The sequence below is a fragment of the Gadus chalcogrammus genome, chromosome 19 (assembly GCF_026213295.1).
Source record: "Gadus chalcogrammus isolate NIFS_2021 chromosome 19, NIFS_Gcha_1.0, whole genome shotgun sequence".
Lineage (NCBI taxonomy): Eukaryota > Metazoa > Chordata > Actinopteri > Gadiformes > Gadidae > Gadus > Gadus chalcogrammus.
In genome coordinates this window covers 13951255-13963363 of record NC_079430.1, presented here as the reverse complement: position 1 = coordinate 13963363, position 12109 = coordinate 13951255, and the positions used below count along the sequence as shown (strand labels likewise).

The 12109-nt window shown below is 47.1% G+C and overlaps 2 protein-coding genes across 2 annotated transcripts in view; one reads left to right on the top strand and one right to left on the bottom strand.

The window, feature by feature from the left end:
- The window catches only part of tbc1d22a (TBC1 domain family, member 22a), a 100001-nt gene extending 94451 nt beyond the window's left edge, over positions 1-5550 (bottom strand). The window contains exons 1-4 of the mRNA XM_056579019.1: positions 5345-5550; positions 4230-4286; positions 1400-1589; positions 146-422 (exon numbers count right to left, since the gene is read on the bottom strand). Coding sequence (XP_056434994.1) covers positions 146-422; positions 1400-1589; positions 4230-4286; positions 5345-5409 — 589 coding nt within the window. The 5' untranslated portion in view covers positions 5410-5550. The remainder of the gene's footprint in view (positions 1-145; positions 423-1399; positions 1590-4229; positions 4287-5344) is intronic.
- Positions 5551-6239: 689 nt separating this feature from the next.
- Positions 6240-12109, top strand: part of cerk (ceramide kinase) — a 36390-nt gene continuing 30520 nt past the window's right edge. The window contains exon 1 of the mRNA XM_056578883.1: positions 6240-6671. Within this exon, the coding sequence (XP_056434858.1) occupies positions 6485-6671 (187 nt within the window). The 5' untranslated portion in view covers positions 6240-6484. The remainder of the gene's footprint in view (positions 6672-12109) is intronic.

The window sequence follows — 12109 nt, the reverse complement described above, 5'->3', positions numbered from 1 at the left end:
CTTTCCTCTGTGTTAACGCAATCTTAAACTTATGTTTACGGGGTCCATTTTTTCTTGTGAAGGGGTATTTCCTGGGACGGTTCTGTACCCAACAACGCCTAATATGGAACTTCCTGCAGACCAGGAAGTGATGTGGTCCACTCACCTCTGGGAGAGCCAATGGGAGCCTCGCTGTGGGACTTGATGAGCCGGCTGTCGCCGTGGGGACCCAACGACGTCTCAGTGCTGGCGGCCTCTTCCTCCGTCCCCTCCCCTCGACACGACCCTCCCTCCTCCTGCTGCTCCTCCTCTTCCTCCTCGGCGGTGGCCTCCTCTTCCTCCTCCTCCTCCTGCTGCTGCTCCTCCTGCTCGTCCTCCTCCTGGCGTTCCGTCTCGTCGTCCCGCCGCTGCCTCTCCTGCTGCTTGCTGTGGTTCTCGATCACCTGACGCCAGAGGGGGTCATCAGGCGCGGTTTGATGATGTCACGGGGGGCCACAACAATAGTACCACGTGCCCTCTGACCTCTAAGGACCGCTGGACGGGGAGGGGACGTGCTTCATGGAGCACTTTGATATTCAATCAGTGTAAAACACCAAACTATTATCAGACAAATACGTTAAAATTTAGATTGAGGGCATGTAGCAGACGCTTTTTAACCAAAGTGATTTAGAATAAGTAGATTTGTCAGAAGAAGGAGAAGCAACAATATATGGCTGTCGGTACAGTAAGGATGTTCATAGAACCAAGTGCCAAGCACTAACAATCGCTAGGTTAACCGATTCCCTGTGTACAACAAAGACAGCTAGGATAAGACGCTACACTATGCTAAGGACTATTGCAAGTGCAAGGATAGGGAGTTACATACAATAAGTGAGTACATTTAGTGCCAGGAAGTACAACACACAATAAGTGGGTACATTAAGTGCCAGACAATCGCCATCCGAATCGCCTCTTTGTTTCATCTCTAAACCAATTTAAACGGGCAGAAGTTTCGAAACCAAGAAATGAAATGAGATCTTATAAACACAGAGCCCCAGAGGCTTGAGACGAACAGCCCTCCTCATTCGCCTCAGTCTTCTGCCAGCAGCCCCGTTATCAAAGTGGCCCCTGCTAAGGAGTCTGTTTAGGAGTCCGGGGCCCGTCTAGGGGCCCGTCTAGGGGCCCGTCTAGAGGCCGCTCTAACATCTCCCAGACACACGTTTTGTCTTAAGAAGCGCAGCCACAAATCACCCCCCCCCCCCGTACCCTCACATCAACTCGCTCTCTCCCAACTTTCTCAAACACTCTCCGTCATCTCCCGATGATTCAGAGCTTCCCACCGGGGCCTCAGCCGTCTGACATTTTGAAATAAATCTCGAAGAACAAACTGAGAGTCCGTCCCCCGTTCGCACGGGGGGGGGGGGTTTCGGGGACGTCTCACCTTGTTGGCGGTCTCCATGACGACCTCGATGTTGAGGTTGTGCGCGGCCATGGCGAGCAGCTCGTCGTCGTCGTCGTCGCCCACCTCCCAGGCGTCGCTGGTGATGCTCTCGAACTCCTGGAAGGTGGTGGCCTTCTTGGGCTTACCGCCCGGGGTCACGGGGGCCGGCTTGGGCCCCGCCTTGATCAGACTGGGGGAGGGACGAGAGAGAGAAGACAGAGAGGGACAAGGGAGGAAGTTGAGAGAGAGAGACAAGGGAGGAAGGAGAAAGACAGAAAAGAGAGACAGAGACAGGAGGGAGGGGAGAGAGAGAGAGAAAGAAGGAGAGAGACAAGATAGGGTGAGAGTCAAGAGACAAGAGATAAAAGGGGAAAGAGAGAAAAGGGAGGAAGGGAAGAGATGGACAGACAAGGGAGGAAAGGGAAAGAATTAGAGGGAGACAAGGGAGAGAGAGGGACAAGGGAGGAAGTTGAAAGTGAGAGAGAAGGGAGGAAGGGGAGAGAGACAGTCATAGGTTTGTGAAAGCAAAACTAGAAAACAAAAGAACACAGGTTTTTTTTTCTCCAGAAAGGGAGAGCAAGCAGTCAGATAAATGACAAAACCATAATTCCCAGGTGAGCGCCAAGTCCCCCGGAGAGACGGACATTCTCCGAGACAAGAGCGAGGGTTCGGACAGCTGTGACAGGAGTCGGGACGACCGGGACAAGCGGTTGAGGGTGGGTGAGTCTGCGTCTAGCCAGCCCCCCCCTCACGTCTCAGTCCGTGTGACGGACCCATAAGGGGGGTGGAAGGACGACGCTAGGGCTCCGAGCGGCGCTAGATTGAATCCCTCCATTTTGAAAGAACACCTTTCTGTTGATCTGTTTCTCTTTGTTCCGCGAGAGGCGCCGAGAACAAACCTCCTCTATCTCCTCCTCGGGAACATGAAATGAGACAATCCAAATGGATTTTAATTAAATCCCATCTTGCAGGTGTGTGCGTAAGAGAGTGTAGTCGTGTGTGTGTGTGTGTGTGTGTGTGTGTACATTTGTGTATGTTGATGTGCGTTACTATGCGAGTGACTGCGCTTGTGGATCTTTGAGTGTGTTTATGCGAGTGCGTTTGAGTCTTGGTGTGCATGCGGCGTGTGTGACAGTTTGAGTGTGTGTGTGGGGAGGTCACTGGGGTGAAAACACGTTCAGATTTTGAGACAAATGATTAGCATAACAAAGAGCAACGATTTGTTCCCATTTGCCGACTTCTTTGACAACTTGGATGAGAAAGCGCTCAGTGAAGAACCCCACGATAGGACACCAGTAAATGAAGCGCAATCCTCAGAGGAAATGAGTTGCATCAGACACGACTTCCTAAATAACGTTACTTGAATAGTAATCCAGCGCTTGTGTGTGTGTGTACCCGATACGGTAGTGCTGTCTGTCTGTCTGGGCCACTTTGAACTAGCCCATTATGGATCCTGTTTGGCCAATCACACGTCAGGATGATGAGATGAGAAAGAGTGATGGTGAGGGGAAGCCTGATGTTTTAATGGTACAATGTCATGGAGCTAGGTTAATAAGGAGGGCCCTTTTTTTTTTGTGTACAACACATCTCAAGCATAGTGACTTGGAGGCATTTCATTTGAAAACTAGATGACAACTGTCCTTTGGTTTATCAATTCCACATTTGTGAACACAGCTGGTGTATTACGAAGTACTAAGTCTACTGACTCGGTTAATACTGTGTGATAAATCTTGTTGTTTTTTTCCAAACGCCACTGACATAGACAGAGTACTGCTGTTTTAATTTAGACCATCCCACTTCCTGCCCCCACCCCCCCGCCCCTGTCTGAAGCCTGCGTGTCATGGGTATGAAGAGCCTGGAAACAGCACATCATGTGGTCTGTGGTTCTCAAAGCACATTCCAAGGCACTATCTTGATTCTTCTTGGCACATGCATGACATCATGTCAACCCTCTTGTATGTCTCCTGTAGTTATTACCATATTGAAGATCTTACTAAGACTAACAATCAACACGTGTTCATGAGTGTGTGTGTGTGTGTGTGGGTTCAGATCAGCTAGAAAAGGTGGGTTGGTGAACACACACGCACCGGCACACGTGTGTGTGTGTGTGTGTGTGTGTGTGTGTGTGTGTGTGTGTGTGTGTGTGTGTGTGTGTGTGTGTGTGTGTGTGTGTGTGTGTGTGTGTGTGTGTGTGTGTGTGTGTGTGTTCAGATCAGCTAGGAAAAGTGGTTGTGAGTTGGTCATGTGCGGTCCCTCACTTCCTGTTGACACGCTACGCCTGTGCCATCATATCTAGTCTGCCTAACAAGGCCTTCCAGGGTCTCATTAACTAACACCAATAAACTTTCAGAACATGTCAATATTTAATGTCATACCATGCTCCCAACTTCTGCTGGACACACCATCAAACAAACCATAAAAAGATTCATAAAAAAGTGCACGTTATGTTACGTACTTGACATTGATATATACGGGCGAACAGCAAACAGCTTCGATAATAACTGGATTTTCAGGTATGTTTACTCCGGGTCTGATAGCATAAGTAAAGGGAATTAGTGGCTCAACACGACTACACCCTTGAACAAGGTACCTAAACACATCCTCTCTATCACAGAGTTGTTCTATATGGTCATGTTGTGTGTGTGTGTGTGTCTGTCTGTCTGTGTGTGGACTAATTCCCTTCCTACGCCAAGTAATGAAATTAATCACATAGCCCTTGCATGAAACACAGGCTTCAATATTTGAAAGTTTAATGTTTTTTGTGGATCAATTATGGAAAAGTATACTTATGGAAATGAAAAGGAAACTAAATGAGACCACAGGAACTTACTTGGCGTGCAGCAGGGGGTCGAAGGGGGGGTGCTGAGCACCGTACACATGCTGGATGCTGCGGAGAGGGCACAGAGGGGCTCCTGGTTAGGGGGTTCGACTCCCAGACGAAGGTTACTGGGTTTGATGCCCCTATATCAACAGCTTAACCTGTAGAGATCCTCCTTGAGCAGGATGCCCTTAACTCCCATAGATTTGCTCCTGAATGACATGTATCAGTTGACACCTTTCGTTGCAATGCATAAAGGTGTCTGCTAATGTGCGTGAATAGTAAGCAGTAACGTTGCGAGAAACAGCCATACTCATCTGTCTGAACACTGAATGACTTCTGGGCTAGCCGATGTAGCTTTCCAACACTTTATCTTAACGTAGCATTGTATGTTATTGTGTTTGTGCGTGTGTGTGCAATACATGCATACATAGTGCAGTCACATTAACGCCTACTTCAAAATAGAAACACTCATGTCCAGGATAAAATAAGGATGGTATCATTATGTTGTTGTTGTGAGCTCCTGTTAGCCAAGTTATGCTAGGGAACCGCTAACCATTTCAGCAGGATAGTCAATGTTTCCAGTATTAATGACATGATTTCGTTGTTTATTCAGAGTCGATGGGCGGTAGGAAGTAGGACGAGTGGGGACTGTATGCACCAATATTAAAAACAACCCACTACGGGAAAGTTTTCCTGCTCAACGATGAACTGTTAAATCTTGGAAGCTACATCCAAGGGTCCGGCCGTACGGTGGGCGTTACCTCTTGTGGTCAACAACCAATCCGCGAGTAGTTATTTAATGATTCCTCTTCCTGCGTGTATTTTATTTAATTTGTTTTAAACATAAAGAGGTGTACATACTCATTTGTTTTAATCATATTATCCATAAATATTAAACTGTATTTCTAAACTTGTAATGTTTATTTGTGACGGAAAGGGTCCCGCCCCCCATTGCATGTCGGGATCGATGATTGGTTGCTAAAGCAGAGAAGCAGCCGCCCACACTATACGTTCGTAGCACTGATTGGTTAGCAACAGTGAGCATACGTCCGGACCCTTGGATCTACCGTTCCCCAAGCTATGAAACCGAGCTAATGCTAACGCTAAGGCACCACGTCACTCACCTGCCGGGAACCTTGCTCGTACTCCGTTTCCAGAACTGCTTTTTATTATTCCCGTCGCTCGACATTGTCCCGCTGTAGGCCGACCTCTGCCCAACGCGAGTAACCGAGCGATGTCGTTGCCTCTAAAGAGTGAATTAATGTTTTTATTGACACCTCTACCTCCTCTAAACACTCAGAAAGCTGCCATGTTGATGCTGCCGCTGCTGCCGAGGCTTTCTGTGAGCAAACAGAGCGCTGATTGGCCAATGCCAGCCGCTGTCGACCAATCACGAGTTAGATCCAGTGCCGGGTGGCAAAGATGTGACTGACGTCATCCGATCCAGAGAATAAAGTTGACAGTTGTACAACAGATTTAAGTAAATAACTTGAACATTATCTCAGGTTGTGTCAAAGACTGCATCTTAAAAGTACTGACAAGGATGGTGACCATTCATTTGTTGGAAATATAATTTACTTTCCCAAAGTTAAAGTGGAAAAAAGTCCATATTGATTAATTATGAATCAGTGCCTAAAGTGAAACTGTATGGTATTGATGTATGTATCTTCAACGCATTGAAAGCGTTGATTATCGTTTCAGAGTAAAAATAAAATAATTAATAAAAAATGATAAATTTATTTTTACCAAAAAGTGCGCAACCTGACCAGTTGACTCCTCTAATTTAATGGAAGCAGGCTGATGTCTGTAAATGTCTGATCCAGCCATGCTGGTGAACTGGGAGCGCAGCAGCAGACTCTCCTGGTGACTGGGAAGGTCTCGCCAGAAATTCACGCGAAGCGGCAGACTTCAGGAGCCACGGGCGCTCGCAGGCAGGACCTGCGCCGGGTTGGTTACGTCACGCGCTCCACTAGTGGTTCACCGCGAGCGCTCAGTCAACTGTTTCAGACCGCGGGCACCACGGGGGACTTCAACCGCCTCCATCAAGCCGTCTCAGGGATTTATTTAGTAGGCCTACTATCGTTTTTATTTATTTAGGACTATAGTATTCATTTAGTATTACAGCATATATTTATATCCATCAAGCCGTCTCGAAAATGTATTCAGTAGCCTACTATATTATTTATTTAGTAGGCCTACTATTAGTATTTATTTATCACACTACGACGACGACAACAACTGCTTGACGCACAGTGGAGAAAGTTATGGAAGGAGAAGGAGGAGGAGAAGGAGAAGAAGAAGCAGAAGACGCGGTGGTGCTTTCCTCGCGGCTGTCGCGGGGTCGGAGGCAGCAGGTCGACGTACGGCTGACTCGGAGGGTTTTGACGTGGAAGGACGTGAAGAAAACCACAAAGTGCGGCAACGTTGGCTTCGGTCACTTCTCCGGAACCGGTGAGTTTAAAAAGCGACTGTCAAGCAATGGACAGTCGCGATTTGTCTTCCAAACTTTCACTTTCTTTCGTTATTTAAGAGAGGCAGGTATACATATTCGTGTCCCATCGGACCACTCCTTATCTCAGCAGCGCACCTGCAGTGCGATCAGAAGATACCACGCACCGTTCAGGTGCGTCGTGCGTTCCAACGTGAGCGTGTGTCGCGAGTCGCGACACAAGTGACATTGAGTAGACTCTTCTCAGGGAGTGTACGGGTCAAGGAGAGTAGAGTCAAGGAGTAGAGTCTCATGTCAAGGAGTAGAGTCTATTCAAGGAGTAGAGCCCACGCCGCAGTTTGTGTTTTTTCCTTTACTTCCTTCACTTTACTCAAGGTGCAGAGTCTATTCGTTTGGACTGGAGTCTGCTGAAACTTGACTGACAAGGAGAAGAGTCTCTCCCTTGACTAGACTCTACTTATTGAGTAGTGTCTACTTGGAGGAATACCTCTTGGAGGAGCTCTGGACCAGGAGGATTAGTGATCTGTGATCACACACACACACACACACACACACACACACACACACACACACACACACACACACACACACACACACACACACACACACACACACACACACGCACACACACACAGGTGTTGCATTGTTTGTGTCTTCCTGACTTATTGATAGTTTGTTTATTATTTTTCCAAGCGCAATAATGTGTGAACACAAATGTAAACTTTTTTTTAGCCAAGCAAAGATGGCAATCTATCCAGGCTGAAGGAAAGCTAGAGGAATCCTTGAGTGTTGACACAGTTAGTTTATTCACTGAAGTCCAACTTTCTCCACTGCGTACAAAAGATGTAAAATAATAAAAGCCTATTATCTATTAGCTGTGACACGTGGAAAGAGAGCAAGAGAAAGAGATCTCCCAAGTTCCTGGTTGAAGATAATATAAAGTAGTTTAGTAGGTAAGGTGTAGCAAGCTTATATCATAAAAATAGATAGGAAAGATTATAGACCTATGTATAGATGTATAGATAAATAATTTAAGAATTAGGAAAACATTTGTTTGAAGCCGACTATGGCTTTAATTTCTTCATAGTACCAGAAATCCAGCTTAATCTTGGACTTCAGTGGATAAACAAACTCTGTGTCAACACTCAAGGATTCCTCGGGCTTTCTTGTTAGCAAAGATAGATTGCTGTATTTGCTTGGCCAATCACAAAGTGGACTTTTGTGTTAAACAAACAATATTAAAAACCTAGCAACGAGAAGATTCCAGATAGTCTAGGAGATTACAAATCAATGCAAAAACTGTGTGTGAGTGTGAGTGAGTGAGTGAGTGAGTGAGTGAGTGAGTGAGTGAGTGAGTGAGTGAGTGAGTGAGTGAGTGAGTGAGTGAGTGAGTGAGTGAGTGAGTGAGTGAGTGAGTGAGTGAGTGAGTGAGTGAGTGAGTGAGTGAATCTCTGTGTTCACAAATGACACACTGGGGATCAAAACAAAAACCACAGCTAACTATCACAATCCTATGCATAACTCTCCACCACGGATCACTAATCGCCCTCGCCCTGAGCTCCCCCACGCGGTCTAATGTCCTGCTGCAGGCCCCGATATACTTCCATCAAACTCAGCCTTGGCTTGTTCCCATAGGCTGTCAAACGGCTGCCCAGACTAACATGGAGATGTCAACCGGGTGCCAAATGGCCACTGTGATTTGTGGGTCGTTCTTTAGGCGGAGGTTCCTCTCTGTGTCCTTGTCGTCCCATCTTGAGAGCTCAAACCAAGGCGCATTATCCCTCACACTCTCAGTAACTTTTACCTCCAACTGGCCCATCTTGTATGCATATTTTATAAACATCCTTACTGTACCGACAGCGATATATTGTTTCTCTTCTTCTGACAAATGTACTTATTTTCGTAGATGCAGGGTACTGACAAATGGTGGCCGATGGCAGGCAGCTGTGTATCTGTGGCATTTGAGAACAGTTTGACTGTTCCAAATGAGCACCCTGAGCAAACTGCAGCGATAGAAGCCTGATGAGGTGTTTTGTTTTGGTGGCAAAGAGGCCATTTTGTGTGCGCGAAACACACCATTTTCAATGTTGTTTTAAGTATACTGGGGCGCCGGGCCCCAAATGAGGCCCCCGGGGACGGAGCTTTTTGTAGTCTTCTTCGGGGAGGTGTAGAAGGCTCTGAGGAAGCCAGGGTAGTTTCGCCCCCAAATAAATTCACTGTGATGGTTCGAACGTTAGCTTGCGGGTTGGTGGAGGATCAACACACGCTAGAAGCCGCCACAGGGAAGAGGATACCATATTGTTGATTAGCAGCATTCCGCTGCTGTAGGCCTGCTGTTGTGATAAAATCCATCTCCTTCTCTTTAGCAGTCCCTCTAGTTTTATCCAACACGTTTTCCCAGTTTTAATCACAAAGTCCTTGCTCCCTTATAAAACAGCTAAATACTTTCACCGCATGTACACACACCCCTCCATGTCAACGTTAACCTCTCCCCAATTAAAACAGCCTTGTACGTTCCCCTGGTGACCTGATGAGGAAGCTAAAATCACTCAGCACCTCAGCAGAAACACGTCTCTTTGATGTCTGACCAAAGAGATTACATAATGGGGGACGGTTTAAATGATGTGTTGCACCCTGGTATGGACCAAACAGACCAGTTCGTTTCTAAATGTGTAATAATGGCTCTATTACAAGAGAGTAAAACATACCGGGTGAACTCAAAGAACCGTTAATCGTTATAACACCCTCAATGTCCCTCTATCGACCCCGGGGTCATCGCTGTGAAGCCTGGGTCGAGGCGGAATGTCTTTACCTGATCCATGGAAGTAAGAGCAGTCTCTATCACCAACAAACCTCAGCCCTATGTAACACCCCGGATTAAAGAGACATCATCAGCGATCAAACACGCTCGAATTTACTCCCTCCTTCACCTGGGCCCGACACGGCTGTCAGACCCTTTGATGGCAGCTTACACTCAGTGCCGAGCAGGCGGAGCTGCCTCCAGCCTGTAATCTGCAGTAAATGTTCCTTTTTTAGGGAGCGGTGTTATGGCCTCCATCCTGCAGCTCACGGGTAACCGCCCTCCAGCCAGACTGGGAGACAGTCCCTTTTTACAACCGCGGCCCCACTCACTGACCAGAAGACTTTGTCAGAACCAGCAAGCAGAGCCATCTGTCGCTGCTCCACCCCTCCACCGCTGTACAGCCGCTTACGGCCCCCGCTGCTGCAGATGATACTCATCCAGAGTGGCTGGACCTCCGCGAGGCTGCCGGGAGGACTGTAACGACCTGGCCAGGAATGGATTGTCTTTATGCTGGTTTCTGTCCTCGTCAGCGGGCCTGTCTGCTGAGCTATGCGCGTTATGACAGCCTCGTCCCGGAGGTGGAGACAAGGGGATGGATTAGCTTCCTTTGACCGATTTCTTTCGTCCAGATTGGAAAAGTAGGGAGATGATGGTGCATCCGTCTGTGATGCTGTGTTCAGAATAACCCCACTAAGAATAATTCTGTTATTTTCATCGATGTCGTTATTTCAGCTGAAGGCTGAATATTTTTCTGCTTCGCTTTGGCTCAATTTGTGTGCTGTGATGGTATTGTAGTGTTTTCATAATGTTCTACTTAAATGGCCTTGGAGTATACACCTCATATGAACATGGCCTAGAATATGTCGAGAAAAGAGTCCCCAATCATTATTGAATTTTTGGGATAAAAACACATCTAACCCTATGAGGGTTAAATAAGACTATTTCTCTGTTATTTTCATCTATATTTTTATTTCAGCTGAAAGTTTAATATTGTTCTGCTTCGCTTTGACTCAATTTGTTTTTGAACTGACAAGGAAACATCTGGTCGATGGTTGTATTTTGGCGGATTTGCGGCGAATTGATTGGGCACCGTCAAAAGGCTGAGCCGCCCCGTTACAGAAGTAGAATCACAGGCCCCCAGAACGTTATTGACCAATCAGGATCAAGCATTAACAATGCTGTAGTATAATCTGTCATAATGTCCAACTCAGTGGGCACGCCCTCCCCACACACACACGCACACACACACACACCCCCCCCCACACACACACACACACACACACACACACACACACACACACACACACACACACACACACACACACACACACACACACACACACACACACACACACACACTCTCACTCTCACACATCTCTTCAAGTCCTCTCTCCCACACGCATCGGTTTTCCCAGACGGAGCTCAGCCCTAGGAGGCGCTGGAGGCCTCCTTCTGGGCCCAGGGGACACCCCTCTATCTTGCCCCCCCACAGAATGATTCCCCGCACGTTTGGATGAACTCCCCCAGTGACGTGAGGGCTAAGATACACTTGGAATACAAGAGTTCTGAGCATGCGACAGACTTGCAGGGTTTACATTTACATGTACATTTAGCAGACACTGTTATCCAAAACGACTTACAATAATTACATTTGTCATAAGAAAGTGAAACAAATGTGATTATTGTTCCATCCCGTCCGACCTCTTTACCGGACATCGGACCAGTAAAGGTGTTCATAGAACCAAGTGCCAAGCACTAACAATCGCTAGGTTAACCATTCCCCGGTTACAACCTGATAGCTAGGATAAGACGCTATATACAGGCCCGCTGCTCCCTATACGCAGAGTACGTAGGGCACCAAGTACCTGGGGGGGCACCAACATTTTCTAAAAAAAAAAATAAAAAATTATAATAATATTACGTTATTGAATTAAAAAAATATATAAATTAGTTATGAAGAGGCCCACCGTTGTTTGGCGGCCCTGGCTACATGACTAAGTATTAGGAATAAATACAACATACAGTAACTGCTTACATTAAGTGCGTGCATTAAGTTCCAGGACGTACAACATACAATAGGGGGAGGGGGGGGACGGGTTGGCTATGCAGAGTGTAGGTGAACTCTGAACAGGTGAGTTTTGAGGCTTTTGCGGAAGCTGGTGAGCGACTCTGCGGTCCTGACGTTGGACAGGTTGGAACAGCAGGGTTCCAGCTGTCAGCTGAGGTCAGCGGGGAGCTCTTCCAACATTGTGGAGCCTGGGCAGCCTACTAGCTCCTTACAGGCCACCGTAGCTTCCTTGTCAGTGCCATTTGCAACCTCCCTGAGGATCAGTGTATCATAGTGACATCGGAAGATACAGAGATGGTACACGTCAACAAAGTCCTTTTTAGATCCAACTTAACGGCTACAAACTACAGAGCGAACAAGTCCGTTTGCAAGACGAGGGGAAGAGGTGGGTCTGCCCTTGGATTTTTTTTTTTTATGGATTTCCAGGCGCATAAATCCTTCTTCGTTAAGCGACCATGTCTGAGCGCGGTACACCTCGTTGTGTGTTTTATGGTTATAAGCTACTTTAATGGTCGGAGCTTGTGTTGTACACCGACACTGGGGATGTCCTTAGTGGTGATGGGGTAATT